The sequence below is a fragment of the Hemicordylus capensis genome, chromosome 5 (genome assembly GCF_027244095.1).
Source record: "Hemicordylus capensis ecotype Gifberg chromosome 5, rHemCap1.1.pri, whole genome shotgun sequence".
NCBI classification, from domain to species: domain Eukaryota; kingdom Metazoa; phylum Chordata; class Lepidosauria; order Squamata; family Cordylidae; genus Hemicordylus; species Hemicordylus capensis.
Genome location: NC_069661.1, coordinates 78,004,939 through 78,021,075, shown reverse-complemented (window position 1 = coordinate 78,021,075; position 16,137 = coordinate 78,004,939). Strand labels below are relative to the sequence as shown.

General features: G+C 43.8%; 1 protein-coding gene across 8 annotated transcripts in view; it reads right to left on the bottom strand.

Annotated features, from left to right (window-relative positions):
* Positions 1-16,137, bottom strand: part of GALNTL6 (polypeptide N-acetylgalactosaminyltransferase like 6) — an 818,464-nt gene that overhangs the window by 46,454 nt on the left and 755,873 nt on the right. For 7 of the 8 annotated variants that reach the window (XR_008308564.1, XR_008308563.1, XR_008308565.1 and 4 more), the window contains one exon: positions 13,960-14,181. The exons of the other annotated variant lie outside the window; for it this stretch is intronic. Coding sequence is in view for 4 of the 7 variants with exons in the window: in XM_053255921.1 (XP_053111896.1) it covers positions 13,960-14,181 (222 nt within the window). In the remaining 3 variants the exon portion in view is untranslated. The remainder of the gene's footprint in view (positions 1-13,959; positions 14,182-16,137) is intronic. 8 annotated transcript variants of the gene reach the window in all.

Sequence of the window (16,137 nt, the reverse complement as noted above, 5' to 3'; positions counted from 1 at the left end):
AAAGGCAGCTTCATATGTTCAATACTGTGGGATTATTGTATTCCGTACAATAACGATATTTGGGGAATTGGTAAGCTGGTATGATCGGCAGCCATATTTGGAATCAAAATTAAGGCAGTGAACATTCTATCTGTCTCATTCAACAAGACCAAAATTAGCTACAGCTATGTGTAATATTCAGTATGCTAGTATCTAAACAGTTACAGCCAGGGTGTTTGTGTTGAAAATGTTATGTTCCTAGCACTTTGGAACAGTGTACAGATTGAACAGGAGATGGTACAGAACTAGACAGAACGTTCTGTTTTACCAGGCTTTTTCTGAGTGCAGAGTAGCAACTTGAAGTTTAGACCAATTTTAATTTGAAAATCATTGTTTGAACCACAAGTGGGACCTGCAAACACATGCAATGCATTTGTTTATTTCTTTAACAAATTTATATCCTGCCTTTTGGTCCTGGGCCACACAGGGCAGTCAACATAGCAAGTGAGTAAAACGAGACATAAAATAAATGATTGAAGTACTTAATACAATCACAATGAAGCAGAGACAAAAACCCACAAAATGCAGAATGTTTTAACACCACAGGTGCTCAAACTGAGTGCTCCAAAGCTCTCTAAAATAAAGAACAACACTTAACTGCATACTTGCCAACGTGTCCCTATTTTCCCATTCAAAACAACATTTATATACCGCTTTTCAACAAAAGTTTCCAAAGTCGTTTACACAGAGAAATAATAAATAAATAAACAAACAAACAAACAAACAAATAAATAAATAAATAAATAAAATAACAACAGATAACATTCAGGTGACATGTTGGCAGGGATGTAACTGCTGATGAAAAGGCGACAGAGGAATATAATGGAATTATCCAAGGAGGGAGGTGCAAAATTTTGATGCTGCTCCCCAAAAGGCCCTGTCCTGTGTACATGACGTCTGCACATGCATGGGTACCATTTTCATGGCCAGCATGGTGTTGCTGACTGACCATACAAATGGTGCCTGCACATGTGCAGATGCCATGTGCATGCTGGTGCTGCGTGTGGGTTCTTGAGACAAGTGCCAGCACAGCCAGAAGCTGCATGTGGCGGCCAAGAGCAAGTAAGGGCCTGTTCTTCTAAAATAATAATAATAATCCTACTTCCTGTGGCGCTGAATCCGTGCATGAACTTCTGTTCATGCACATGCCTAATGGCTATGCCAGCAGTCTCACAGCATTAGTTTGAATACTGTGTCCATGTGCAAAATCTTCTGCTGTGTGTAAATGTACTGGTGGTACTCTTATGTCTGTAGCAAAGGAACAATGAATGGCATCCACAGTTCCCCTTCCTTCACACCAAGGAGTCTTCCTTTGGAACATTCAGTCTTGCCTTGGAGCCAGGACTCCTGGTTCCAGAGGAAGGAAACGGTGGATGCCACCCACAGTGATGGCGACTGGAGGTATGTAGCAGTGGGCAGGTCATAGTGGTCCTGGTCTGCTGAAGCTGGCATAGCTCAGTGAATCTCGCCCTCCTCCCTTCAAAGGCACTAAACCCTAACTGTAGTCTCTCTCATCCTCACATATTTCAAAAAAGCAACAACAACAAAACTGTAGATGGGAAAAAGAGACTGGCTGACATCCTGACTAATGAAGCATTGATGTAACGGGAGAAGTACTGATGTAGCACCAGTATTTCTGAAATGTTCAATGTTCCAGATTAGTGTGTGTGTCTGTGTGTGTCTCTGTGTGTGCGGGTGTATAATTTCAATGACTTCCCCTTCTCCCAAAGGCCATGTCCCTTGAAAATAGGTCCCTGACTAAGCTGAATTTCAATGATCTCTTCTTGCCCTGGAAGCCTCTTTGTCACCCAGAAATATCACCCTGAGAGCTGCCCGACCCTCAGGGGATATATTGCCAGGTGTTACAAGGCACTTCTGGGAAGGGATGTCTTTGAAATTTGCTCCCACTGCTGAGCTAGCAATGGAGCTGCGTGAGCTGAACTTTTCAGAAATAGTGGTGCTTTCCCCCCATTGCAATAGTGCTTTGTCAGGATGTCAGCTATTATTGGCTTCTCCTAATATTGGGATCCTGGGGTCATGTTTGCTCTTTAAGCATTGCCTTCATAGCAAAGGGCAGGCGCATTCCTCAAAACAACTTGAGTCCTTCTGGGGATCTCAACATGTGTCCCTAAATTCCTTAATTATTTTAAACCTCTCTCTCTCCTCAACCCTTTGGAAAAATTAGATGTAATAAATATAAATGAGTGCTCTGCATTTAAAAATAATGATCCACAACATCAGCCAGCTAATCACACAGTGAGAGTTGTTCATTCTTTCATCTGTTTTTCCAACCAGTGTGACACCCCAGCTACCGTCCTAATTAAGCAAATTTGCTTTAATTTAAAATGAAAAAGATCTCACTGCGAAAGAAAAACAGAACTGTCAGGCCACCAGTGGTAACAACAGTGAAAGGTTTTGCTTTGATTAGATGGAAATATGGATGAATACGTATATAATAATCCAGCACTTTTAAATACAAAACTCATTGCTCTGCCTCCCAGCTCTCGAATTTCAGACTTGTGGTAAAAGGCTATAAATGTTAATGATGAAAAGGCACATTGCACAGTGAGTGAATCAGAGCTGCTTCTCTTGTGAGGTTTTAAAGCCACGAGCACACCCTAGCTTTCCAAGTCTATAAGGAATTATAAACTTTCCAAGTCTATAATGATTTCAGATACGAGTCTGAGATAGCTTCATATATGGGCATTCTGGACACCAATGCAATCTATGAGAAGGTACACGCATCTTTGCTAGCTTTTTAGTATCACAGCCAGAGGCATATGGTCCACTGGGGTACTTTTAAGGCCTGTATGGTACTCAGAGCCCTCCCACCTCCCCACCTTTCTGGCTAGTGATTGGGATTCACTCAGCTCCATTGCCTCCTGACCTGATCAGAGGACTTAGCTATTCCAGAAAGTGGCTTACATCCAGATTATGTTATGAGCAGAGCTATTCAAATTAGTGGGGCAAGCTTACTTGTCCTATTAATTTGAGTGGTAGCACTTATGAGTACCTGTTTCTGGGTATAAGCCACTGACTGCAATAGTTTGTCTCATAACTGCAACATTTAAATTTGGGTGCAATTTTTGTGTGTCTGTGCGTCTCTCTCTCTCTCTCTCTCTCTCTCTCTCTCACACACACACACACACACACACAATCTCATAGGGACATAGTAAGCTGCCTTATACTGAGTCATACTGTTGGTCCATCTACCTCAGCATTGTTTATACTGAGTGGCAGTTACAGGCAGAAGTCTCTCCCAGTCCCAGCTGGAGATGTCAAGAAGTGAACCTGAGACCTTCTCTTCCATTTAGCTACAGCCCCTAAGGGGAATATCTTATAGCACTCCCCTGTAGTAATCCATCCAAATGCAAACCCAGACATACCCTGCTCAGCAAATGGGACAATTCATGCTTGCTGGTTCAAGACCATTTCTCCTCCCAATCTCTATGGGCTACCTGAGCTGAAGGTTTCAGACAGAAGGGGTACATTGTTTTAAAAAGGTTGAAATCCCCTGATATAGTCTATTAATGATGGCTACCTGGGATAGCTAAACAGAGCACTCAGAGGCAGCATACCTCTGAATGCTGGGGTCAGAAAACAGGAGAGGTTTGTAGACACCGAACCCTGTTTGTCGGTTCCTAGAGGTTATTCATACTGCATACGAATTCAAACCATGTTGAGCAAAAATGCAGTTTAAAAGTTTATCATCTATATTTCTAATTGTGTTATGGTTTTAGATTGCAAACCACCTAGAGATATGTATATGGGGTGGTACTGAAATGTGTCAGATAGAGATAGATAGATAGACAGACAGACAGACAGACAGACAGATAGAGTGTTGTCAAGTTGGTGTCGACTCTTAGCGACCACATAGATAGACTCTTTCCAGGATGATATGTCTTCAACATGGATGGATACCCACCCCCCACATTTACGTCAAATAACATGTGCTTTTAAAGAGCTTTTTGTCTGTCTGTCTATGAATGCATCACTGAGAGACCTTAAAGGCTCTCAGTGATGCATTCATAGACAGACAGACAGACAGACAAAAAGCTCTTTAAAAGCACATGTTGTTTGACGTAAATGTGGGGGGTGGGTATCCATCCAGATTTTGAGGGAGTTTCACAACAGTAAGAAGACATGAAGTACCAAAACATTGTGCAGTGTTTCCCATGTCTAAGGGAATTTTGGGCAGGGCATAGCAAGGTTGGAGTGGGCCTGGGGACAGGGTTTTAAAATGGGCCCCTCACTGCAGATTAACAAAGGAGACTTTCAATCATGCAGTGTGAGCTTATGTATATTTCTCAAAAATCCTAACAAATCCAGTAAAGTTTTCTTCTGGGAAGCTTTTCACATGGGGCTCTTAAAGCCCTTAAACACATATCTCCTCTGCAATGGAGGGTCTGCATTCACATATCAGCCAGATTTACCTTGAAGTCCCTGTGAGTTATTGGGGAGCAGTTCACACACAATTCGGGTTATTCACTGCTCATTAAGAGTGTAGCCTGGTTTATATCCGGGGTAAAAAAATCCACTATTTGCATTTTTTTTTGAGACAACTTTTATATCACAGTAAAGCCTCCCAGTAAACTCACAGTAAAGCCTGCTATATGTAAAAGTCCCAGGTAAGTGTATGGAGAATTGCAGCCTCAGGCAGCAAATCTAACCACATTTTGATAGAAGTACATTTCACTGAAACCTAAAGGACTTACTAGCAAGGAAAGCATGGCTACTTAAAAATAAACTCCATTGCATTCAATTGTTGTGAGATCCTTCCCTGGGTGCTTTCCAGACTAGCTGCTGGAACAGCAGCAAAATGCCTCCATTCAGGCAAGTCGCATTGAAAACATAAACAGCAGGGGGAGCAGTCTCGCAGCAACTAACAACCCGAAAAAACAGCAACTTCCTTACATGGGATATAAGATGTCCTGGCTCTACATCGCAGTGATTAAATTCGAGACAAAGCATTGACAATGTGAACAGCACCCTGCTGCCCATTTAGGAACAGCGGTGTCACAATGCAAGAAGTGTGAAAGCACACTTCTGAGATCCGACGTGACCCCATTGCAGGGTCTAATCTGGAAAGCGCCCTGGTAATGCATAGAGGATTGCACATGCCCAGGAATGTAAATCAAACCACATTAATTTGTGCTCCCGGCATATTTTGCTCCCGACAGGAGACCAGTAAGTCCCATTGAAGCAAGGAAGATAGGTGGGGAGAAACAGAGAAAAGAGCAAGAATTAGCACTTTTCAGTAACTTTTCAGTAAGGAGAGTAACTGGCCCTATCCACCCCCAGCACAGTACCTCCAGTGACAGTTGCTAGTGTCTATCATGTTTCTTGTTAGATTGTGAGCCCTTTGGGGACAGGGATCCATCTTATCTATCTATCTATCTATCTATCTATCCTCTGTGTAAACCACCCTGAGACATTTTTTGGAAGGGCAGTATAGAAATCAATCAATCAATCAATCAATCACTGTTCCCCGGGAGAAAAGGAGAGAGGGAGACTGAGGAATCCGCCTCTTCTTGGTAAACTTTTAAGATAGATTTGACATGCCGGGGCTTAAGGGGCTCCCAAAGCTACGCCCTCCATCCTAAAAGTCACCCCCCCGATCCCCAACGTGGAAGGAAGGCTGGTTGTGGTCTCTCACAGTACTGTGATAAAAACCACTCTCTGCAGGTGCTCAGCAGCAGGGCCATCCCTAGTGGGGTGAGGGGCTGGGGGTGAATCAGCATATGCAGGGCCTCCTAACATTTCATATCATTACAGAATCAATCAGTATGACACTGTATGTCAACAGACATACAGTGAAAATGCTGTGGGTGAGGTTTTTGGACATGTCCAACCAGCTTGGACATATAGTACATATCTAAATAAAAAATAAAAAAATAAAAGCATAACACATGCTTCACTCAGACCTTCTGCGTTGCAAACCAACATGAACATAGTGCATTTATAAATATATATTGTTTGTTTATTCCAGAAATTTTTGTAATTTTCTGCCATGAAACAAGCCACAAAAGGACTTTTTGGATGGGTTTTTTAAATTCAAAAAAATATTAAAAACTAACAATTTGTCCAATGTACTTCAATTTAAACATACATGTTCTTCCCATCCTGCCCTACATCTCTACTCAATACCAAAGCCCTATATCAAGTCATTCCAGGTGATCAAAGGCTGGGGCAGAAAAGGAGGTGTTTTACCCTTTTTTATGAAGGCACAGGGCAGAGTCTTCCATATAGGGGTGGAATTATGGTTGGGGGGAGTGGGGGAGAGCTTCAGCTCCACACATTTTTGTAATATTCTGCCATGAAACAAGCCACTTGTAGGACTTTCTAAAATAATTTTTTTAAATTAAAAAAATATTAAAACCCAGCAAATTTCCCAATCTGTTTTAAATTAAATATTCCAAGACTTCTCAGTCTGCTCTATCTCCCCCCCACCCGCCCATATCAAAGCCCTATGACAAGCTGATCCCTAAATATCCATGCGGGGGATGACCACAAAAAGGAAATCACATTCTACCTCCATTACTAAGCAGGCAAAGGCTGGGTTGGGAGAGTGAGCTGGGCAGAGGGCCTGCAGAGAGCTGTGATGGACAAGGGCAGCCAGTGCTGGCCACTCTGCCTCCCTCTTTCCTTGCTGGAGAGCTTCAGGCTTCAGTGAGGCCTACATGGAGGCCTCTCTGGTAGCTCTACCCACCCACCGAACAGTTGAGAGGCGGACAGGGAAGGAGCTCCAGCAGCTTGCAGGCTGCTTAGCTCACTCAGCCAGAGAGCAGGAGGGCAAACAGGAGAGAGGGTGAGCAGGGCAAGAGGGAATTGCCAAGGGGCCTTGGGGGGCATCCCCCTCCCATGTCCAATGGACCCTACACCTCTGACTTTGGGCTTGCTTTCTGAATCTGTGGTCCTTATGTCAGGTTGCAAACCATTTTTGAACTGATGATAGTTGGAAAAGCAATTACGATATGCCCAAGTACTTGGATGCACTTTGGTAGCTATTTGGATCATTGCTTATGAAAACAGTTGCCAAGGAGCTTGTCTATAATGGACAGAGCATTGGACTTGGACCTACAAGTCCTTGTTTCAAATCTTTCCTCAGGTATAGAGCTCAATGCCACATTCCCTTCCATGTTTACAGTCAATGCATAGCGGGAGAGGAGAATCACATTTGCTGACTCCACCCGCTGGTGGCCACTGCAAGCTTCCCCTGTTCAAACCCCTCCTTATGGTGAGGCAAAGTGGAGGATGTGGATTCTATGTCCTGCATGTTCATAAGCCCTTCCACATAATTGCAGTTGGGCATTCTGATTGATCAGGGTTCCTTCCCAATTGCATGTAAAGGTCTACATGCATACAACTGTAGAGGCATAGAATCCCCATTTCTACCTTACTCCAAAAGAAGATGGGGTGCAGGTAAAGCTTGTGAGAGTGCAGCCACTGGGGACAGGCTAGCTGGCATGTTCCCACCACCACTCCCTTTCCATGCACTGAATCATGAATACAGCCGTCTCTTATCTCCCAGCCTAATCCTATGGCATTTGCCAGAGCACTTTGCTTGGTCTCAGGGGCCCTGCTCTGGCACCTGCCTTTGAGTGCCTGTCAGCCACGAGAGACAAGGCCTGTCTCTAGAGAGATCTGCCAGGCCCCTTCCTTGCACACTTTTAAGCAGGCATGAGACACCTTTCTCCTTTGCAAGTGATAAATTGTTGCAATTGTGATATATTGTGTTAATCAGTTGAGTGACGCTTTGGTTTTAGTACAGCTGTTGAGCGCTTTCCAGGTTAGCTGCTCAATAGCACCAAAATGCCTCTGTTCAGGCAAGTCGCATTTGAAACGTAAACAGTAGGGGGAGCAGTCTTGTGGAAACTAACAACCTGAAAAAACAGCAGCTTTTTTACACCAGATATACGATGTCCTAGCTCTGTATCACAGCAATTAAATTCGCAACAAGGCATTGGCAATGTGAATGGCACCCTGCTGTCCACATCGGGACTAGAGTGTCACAACACAGGAAGTGTGGAAGCACACTTCCGAGATACGACGTGACCCCATTGCAGGGTCTAATCTGGAAAGCGCCCTGTTCCAGTTTTATATGCTATTATTTGTCTTACAGTTTGTTTCTGATAGGCATCTTGGACTATGTTTTGGAAGAGGCAGGCTATAGATTGTGGTAATAAATACATATAACTAAAATAAAAATAAAACAATCCATCTCACAGGACCATTCTGAGGAAAATAAATGAGATAACTCTCACGCATACTACCTGGAGCAGCTTGGGGGGAAAGTGTGTATTGGGGGATACAAATGTGGCAAACGATCCCAGTGTGGATCCATGGATGTTTGCAGCCCTGGTAATATTTACTGTGAACCAAACTTGTGCGGTATCAGAAAAATACCATGCAGCCATCCGACAGCATGTAACGATGGCAAACGCTTGCTGTAGCAAAGGACTGAAGTGTCTATATAAAGTAATCTCCAGTGTCTGGAATACACAGCAAATCAAGTCAGAAATGCAGTTCAATTGAATAATCTGTTCAAATTATGTATTGTCCTTGAGTATCAAAGCCGGTGCCTTGACTCTCTTGTCAGGGTCACCACAGTGCAATCTGGCATCATCAAAGGTTTCCAATCCCCTCAAATTTACAGAATGCTTTTCACATAACAAAGCTTCAGTGACTTGAATGCACAAGTGACTGAGTTGCATTAGGAGAGCATTAGAAAGATTTTCAAGGGTGCAAAATACAAAGGAAGGCAGGCTGCTGTTCACCTTCTGCATTTAAATGTAAAGCAGTACATAGACTTACTTAGCTAGCTACCATTATTAGTGAGGGGAAAAGAGAGCCGTACAGCCCTTCAGATACCAGAATCCATAGTCTAAATGTATTAAGGCCACTTTTAAGCAAACCTGATACACAGCAACTTCTTTACAAAACATAAAATCACACACACAGATGTGTGCACATGAAGAGTCTTTTGTGCAAAACCTACAAAAGAAGAAGAGAGAAGGCAGACCTGAAGCGGAAGCACAATTAAAACAGGAGGCTCTCCAGTTCAGAAGGACATTAAGTTATATGGGGGCGAACATGAATGACACAGAGGCTGGGAAGCATTCAGGATCAGATCTTTTGTCAATGATGGGTACAGACATGTGACAAACTCATGGGCTCAGATTGAGTCATGAAAGCTGCAGAGCTGATGCTGAACTGGGTCTCCTTTAATTACAAAGAGCAAGTCAGACCTAATGCTTGCATTCATCTCCTTTCATTCGTCTTTTGATTATTTCAGCTTCAGAATTTTGGACTTCCACATCACTATCGTAAAACAAAACAAAACAAAACACTACCATATAAAACTAGTGTGCTGTCTGAGAGGACCAGTATGAAGTGACTTGGTTTCCACCCCCAGCCCCACCTGCAATTCAGAACTAGGCAAGTTGCATCAGAGGAGTCAAGCACAGGGTTTCCAGTTTGCCCCCAGGGGGCTGGAAGGCAGTGAGTATGCAACGGGCTTTCCAGATGGCACCTTGAAATGGCGTCACTATGTATCGGCTTGCTGTCTGTTTGTATGATCTGGGTTTTGATACTGTCTAGCATATGGGGACAGCAGGGTGCCGTTCGCACAAGCACAACCTGTTTCGGCTCTTATCTTGACGTTTCAGGCTTAACGCGTTGTATGTGCACTATGAAATAGTAGTTGATTTTCTAAGTTTTGAGAAGGCTGAGTTTGCAGGTTTGCTGGGATTGCTCAGAAGTAAATGATTTAGTTCAATGGGTTTCCTCCTAAGTAAGAGTACATAGGATTGCAGCTGTAGAAGTGTGGCTTGCTTTTAGAGGTGTGAGAGTGTCAACCACCTTTTTTTAAAGAGTCTGCTGCCCTTGCGGAGAAAAAGGGAGGGAGGGAAAGTCATCAGTCTCCCTCCCCCTCCTCCTCTTCCAGGCGTGGACTGTGAACGCGCCTCCAGGGGTGGGGGGCGGCGGAAGGCATCTTTAAGTGTAAAAGGAGCTGGTGTTCCATGCTGCCCAGCAGCCCCCGCGGCAGGGAATCACCTCCACCACTCACCTGGCCTCTGGCAGGGGATCGCTTCCGTGAGAGCCAGGTGAGTGGCGGAGGCAATTCCCCGCCATGGGAGCTGTTGGGTGGCACGGAGCACCGGCTCAGTTTACACTTAAAGAAGCAGCCCGCCCCCACTCCCAGGCGCGTTCATGGGCCGCACCTTTCCTCTTCTCTCTCAGGGAAGTGCCCTGTGTGCAAATCTCTCTCTCTCTCTCTCTCTCTCTCTCTGCTCCTCTCCTCCTCTTTCCTCTCTCTCCCCTCAAAGCCTCAGTGCAGGAGGAAGTGGTGTAAAACCCGACAGGGCCATCTTTAACCGGATTCATAACATTAGGGGCAGCCATCAGATTTTACACCACTTCCTCCCAAGCAATCAGTAAAGCACCCAGGAGAGGAGTACTACTTATATACTGTTGTTCAACAATGCAAATGTAAGAGAGTGCCCACTTTAAAAAGGTGCCTCTTTTCTCAGTTAGCAGGGGAAAGACCCCAGTCCAGCTCTACACCACGAATATTGCATCCTCATCCATACCAGATGCAATCATTTGGTTCAATGAAGCCAGCTGAGCATTGCAATGGCCATTACCAAGCTGCCCAGAAGCACCAGCTGTTCACGCAGCTCTCCAGGACTGAATAACTGAAGGCAGGGCACTTGGGAGGACCAACGACACCTGAATGAGGGTAAGCAGTCCATACTATGGCTGTAGTGTGTGCCATAGTTCCCTTGGGAGGAGGCACTGACTGAAGGGGCCTCCAGTATTATGCCGGTCTCTCTGCATGTGGGCAGCTGGATCATCTCTCTGATTCTGAAGGTGAATAAGGACATTGCTCATCCGAAGAAGCTGAATTCTATATCTGATAGCATATCCTGTGATTTGTCTGCATTTGCACAGAATCATAGCATACATACAGATTCGGATATGAGACATTCATCTATACAAGGAAGAGCAGTGGATTCATTGTGGTGCAATTCTTTCACATCACATCCCTCTATAATCCACCGAGCATATTGCATTCCCTTTGAGTGATGAGAGGCAAAATAGAAGACCAGATGGGCCATGTCCCCTTCCAGCAATGCATGGTTGGAGGCACAAAGGAATCCAAAAGAGCAGGTTGCCTCAAGGGTAAATCTGCCTGTTTTCAAAAGTTACCTTAGCCTTTGCAATGATGTGTACTGCCATTCAATCTCTAATTTGTACCAGAGAGAGGTCTGCAAGGAGAACGGCGTTTTTTAAACAAGCTATTTACGGTTTTACTACTCAGGCACTGAACTACTACCCTGGCTCAAGCTGGCACAGAGGTGCCCATAGATAAATTTTCCAAATAAAAATGAAAGAGACATTGAACAACAGCCCATCTGGGTATATAGCCGAGTCCTAATATGCACAGCTACAAAGGCTACTAAAGCAAAAGCTCTACACACAAGAGGCCCTAGGTTCAAGCCCAGGCATCGCCGGAGGAGGCTGGGGAAACCCCTGTTTCAAACCCTGAAGAGCTGCTGCCAGTCTGTGTAAACAACTAGAGGGACCAACGGTCTGACTCCACAGAAGGCAGTTTATTCATATATTCATATGACCCCGATATGGAGCAGGATGGATGCTTCCTCTATCTTTCCAATTACTTTCAAAAGCTGTTCAAGTTTGAATTTATTAATCACTAAGGGGGTGGGGGGCAATCAAGGTTGTGGACTGAAATGGAGGCAATTAGGTTGATAGAAAGATGATTTGGAAACTGCCATGTATCCTAGAGCAGCAGTTCCCACTCTGGGGACTCCAGATGTTGCTGGCCACAATGGCCCTTGGGATGATAGGAGCTTTATTTATTTATTTTTACATGTATATACCACTCTTCCTCCAAGGAGTCCTGGTTATGTTCATCTCACAGCAATCCTGTCAGGTAGGTTAGGCTGAAAGAGAAGTGACTAGACCAGAGCTGTAGCCCAACTAAATATGGGGACCCAAGGCTGGGAAGTCCTGCCCTAGAGGACCCATGGGGATGAAGGAAAGGTTGTGCCGACTCATTGGTGTCGACTCCTGGCGACCACAGAGCCATGTGGTTTTCTTGGTAGAATACAGAAGGGGTTTACCATTGCCTCCCCCAATGCAGTATGAGATGATGCCTTTCAGCATCTTTCTATAGCGCTGCTGCCCGATATAGGAGTTCCCATAGTCTGGGAAACACACCACACCAGCGGAGATTCAAACCAACAGCTTTCTGTTCTTTAGGCAGGTTATTTCCCTGAAGTGCCATTAGGTGGCCTCTAGAGGACCCATGAGAGACTGTGTTTTCATAGGGTCTTCATGTAAGTGTTCACAGAGGGTTGACAACACAGGTCAATAATCTGCATATGGTTAACTGGCAAAATAGCAAATATAAATTTTAGACCTTAGGTCATGGATCCAACAAGACTCCAATTTGGAGCCTGCAACATGATGCTAAGAATGAGCATAAACATAAAATGCACCTGCAATTGCTTGGTTCAGGGTGGTTGTAAGAAAAGCCAAGGCATGCATTAATATGCCTTAATACAGGCTAACAGGACAGATCTCAAGCATGCTGGGATTAGGAAGCAATGCAGGACACGGGCAGACAGTTCAAAGCTGTCTGTTGCCCTCCTTGCTTCTTACCATGGCTTTAAATGTAGATGGAAGAGAGAAAGGAAGCACTCAGCTGAACCTTGTGTATGTGGATCAGAGTAGTTCTTTAACCACACGAGCCTATGCCATTTCCCCCTAGGTTTCTTATTCAATAAACAAGATAACCAGAGGGGAACATTAAACTGGGTCATTCTGGTGTGCCTCCACTTGGGAGATGTAGAGCACATGTATGCTCTTGTGGCCATTTCCCCCATGTAACTGCTCCTGAGCATCCTTGAGGATATAATTTTGAGGACAACCATAACACATAATCAGGAAGTCATTTCTGTGATTGCTCAGCTCCCCAAAGTGGCACCTTGATAGCAGAAATTGCTTCCTGAATGTACCATCAAATCACACATTAAATTTCTCCAGGTATATTTGGGAGCAACCATGTGAAGAAAAGCCAGTGGGTTGCAAGGATGAGCTGCCCCTATGTTTACCACCAGCTGTCAATTTTTGATTGTTACCATGGTAGGGAAACCCCCCAGCAATGCAGACCAGAGAGGGCTAAATATTTAAGAAGCAGAAGCTTGTTTTGAAAATATAGATTTGAGTTTTGGTGTTAATCTCAGCCTTTTTTCTTAAAGCTAGCAAACAAAGTCTCTGTTTGCACACAGAATTACATTGGGTTGTATCCTAAGTTGGATTTGCATGAAGGGAAAACTAATGCTTGCAGGAGAGGGTAGATGGGTAGAGGTTGACTTTTAGCAATTCCCTTCCTTCAGTATCCCCACGCCCATGCCACATTCCAACCTGCTCGTGATTTTCCTGCTCTGAACACCCTCTGGATTTTCAGGGTCCATCAAGTGGGGCAGCTGTGGGAAGAAGGGGCAGGAATCTCCATGATTGGGGTACAACCTCTTTATGACTTTGTTCAAAAGTCAGATTGTACACAGTACTTGGGGGCAGAATGCACATTGCCTATTCATAAAAATAAGAATCTGCCTGCCATCTGACAATTCTCTTTTCGCCTCCATACGTAGAGTGGTGCTGGACAACTCACAGATAGTTATAATGGAGCGCACACATCAATTTCTTATTTCCGCAGCTGCTTCTTAATTGGTTCAGATCTTAACTGGTGGTGGAAGCCAGAACTCACTTTATGAAAACTTTGTCATAATAGCAGCATCTTGGCTGGAAATGTCGTGTTGCACCTGACTGCCCAGAAGTCAAGAAGGGACCATGCTGCTAAATGTGGTTGTGTTCGAGTGTTTTCCTCACCTCTCCCCATGAAGCAGGTGGGGGCTCCACTGGAGGAAAATATTTAGGGACATCCCAAGCCACTGCAGCCATGAACCACCTGAAGTCCTTGCACTTAAGATGCTTGCGAAGCTCCTTCTGGACTGAGATATCACCGGTAGAGAGATGCCTGTATTCAGGGCGCCGCTGGTACACGTATTCCGCAAACTCATCCATCCAGGTTTCTGCCACACGCTTCAGGTTCTGAGCAGCAGAAAGGAACAGTCAGTCACCTCTTCAAGCACACCTTGGCTTTCTCTCTCCCTCTTTCTCAGCCGATCCAAACGATGAAAACAATGTCTGGTAACCGTTAAATCCTAGATTTGTGTGGTGTGTGCACTCCTGATCTCCAGTTGTATGAACCCTTAAATTTCTGGTGATTGTGAATCTAAACTCTGGCTGCTGATCTCATAAATGTTGGGTCAGCTAGGTGTCCATCCAAGACCATTGGAAACTTCTGGGTTCACATGACTGGAAATCGAGAGCATGCATCCCTTATGAATCTAGGATTTTAATGGTTACCAAACATTATTTTCTTTGTGTGAACCAGCTTTTTCTTTCTTTCTCTTGTTTTGTTACCATTGATTCACACACACAATTACAATACACCATGCCCATATCCAGCTTTGGATGGTTGTGCATTAAGCAAATAAAAGACATTCACATTTAAGAGCAATTAGGAGTCTGATAAAGACCAGACTGATGGGTTCATTCCCCACTTTTAAACACTTTTTTTGCAATTACTGAAAGAGGTTTAACTAACTAGATACAGTAAAACTTGGTTAATTATTTCAGTAAAATCTTACTGCAAAGATATCTCACTCTTCTTTCTTGATTGCATGAGGTGATTTCCTCCCAAGTATACTCTACTGTCCCAATGACATTTTTCCTTTAAAGCTCCAAATAAATCTCATTCTCCAAATCTATTATATATTTTGAAGAAGGTGTTTGTATGTTTGTGCAAAATAAAGTCAGATACAGATACCAAATTTTGCAAACACAATCCTGCCACTGAAATTAGCAGACTACACTATTTTTTACTTGGTGATTTTTTAAAAATATGCTCAGTGGTTTTTTAAAAATAATAATAATTGTAGTTTTAAAAGAAATTCTGAATATCATACTTCCCGATTGCTTACAGATACAAATTCTGCATGAACAATCCCACCACTGAAATTAGCTGAATTTCAGTTTTACACTAAACGTTTTACACTGGCACAAGCTTGGGGACACATTTAGATATATTTTTGTTTGGGTTTTTTTTTAGCAGATATTCTGAATTAATTATAATATTATAACTGTTATTGTTCTCAACAGATTGTTAACACTCAACAGTCAGATAAATAATTCCAAAATGACACAATGCCCAAGAAAAGCAGATCTTTCTCAAAATCACATTCACTATGTTTCAAATTTACCATTTATGATCATTATACAATAAAATGAATAATGTTTGAAGCTGAAATCCTACAAATTTCAAACTGTTTTTACTTCACTTTGCACATTAATATAAAATTCTAACACATATATTTAATTTCTTTAACTTACATTTTAGTATAATCTATGCAAAATGACTTTGCCCAGTCAACAACAGGCATCTATCTATATAATTCTCTAAGGAATACCAGTGGCTAATCCTGTGTGTTGCAGCTCTCGCGAGAGTTTGCCAGCAGGAGCACCGTGGTGATTGGGCAGTGGAGATTCCATATGCAGATAGGGAGGAGGGACCGGTGATGGTTAAGGTCAGTTGGAATGCAACTGTTACTGGTCTGAAGATGTTCTTGATTGTAGAGGAGAGGAATCTATATATGTATAAAAGGATAGTGGGCAGGGGTCTGCGAAGAGCGGGGCTGTGAGGGAGGAAAGAGCCCCTTCAGGAGAAGGAGGCTGCCGTTGTGTGAATTAGATTAGGAAACAAGACGAACAAGATCTGTTAACTCAGGAAGGGGGGGGGAGGGAGAAAGAGAGAGAGAATGGAAGGCAAGAAAGACAGAGGGGGAGAGTGAGTGGAGGAGAGAGAAAAAGAAGGGAGGGGAAGAGAGAAAGAAGGAAGGGTGAGGGATGGGCCCGAGCCCGTCAGTGGCCTGAGGGGAACAAGCGGCCATAGGGGAACAAACAGCCATGGCGGTGCCTATTGGCAGCAAGAAAGGGCCCAGTCAG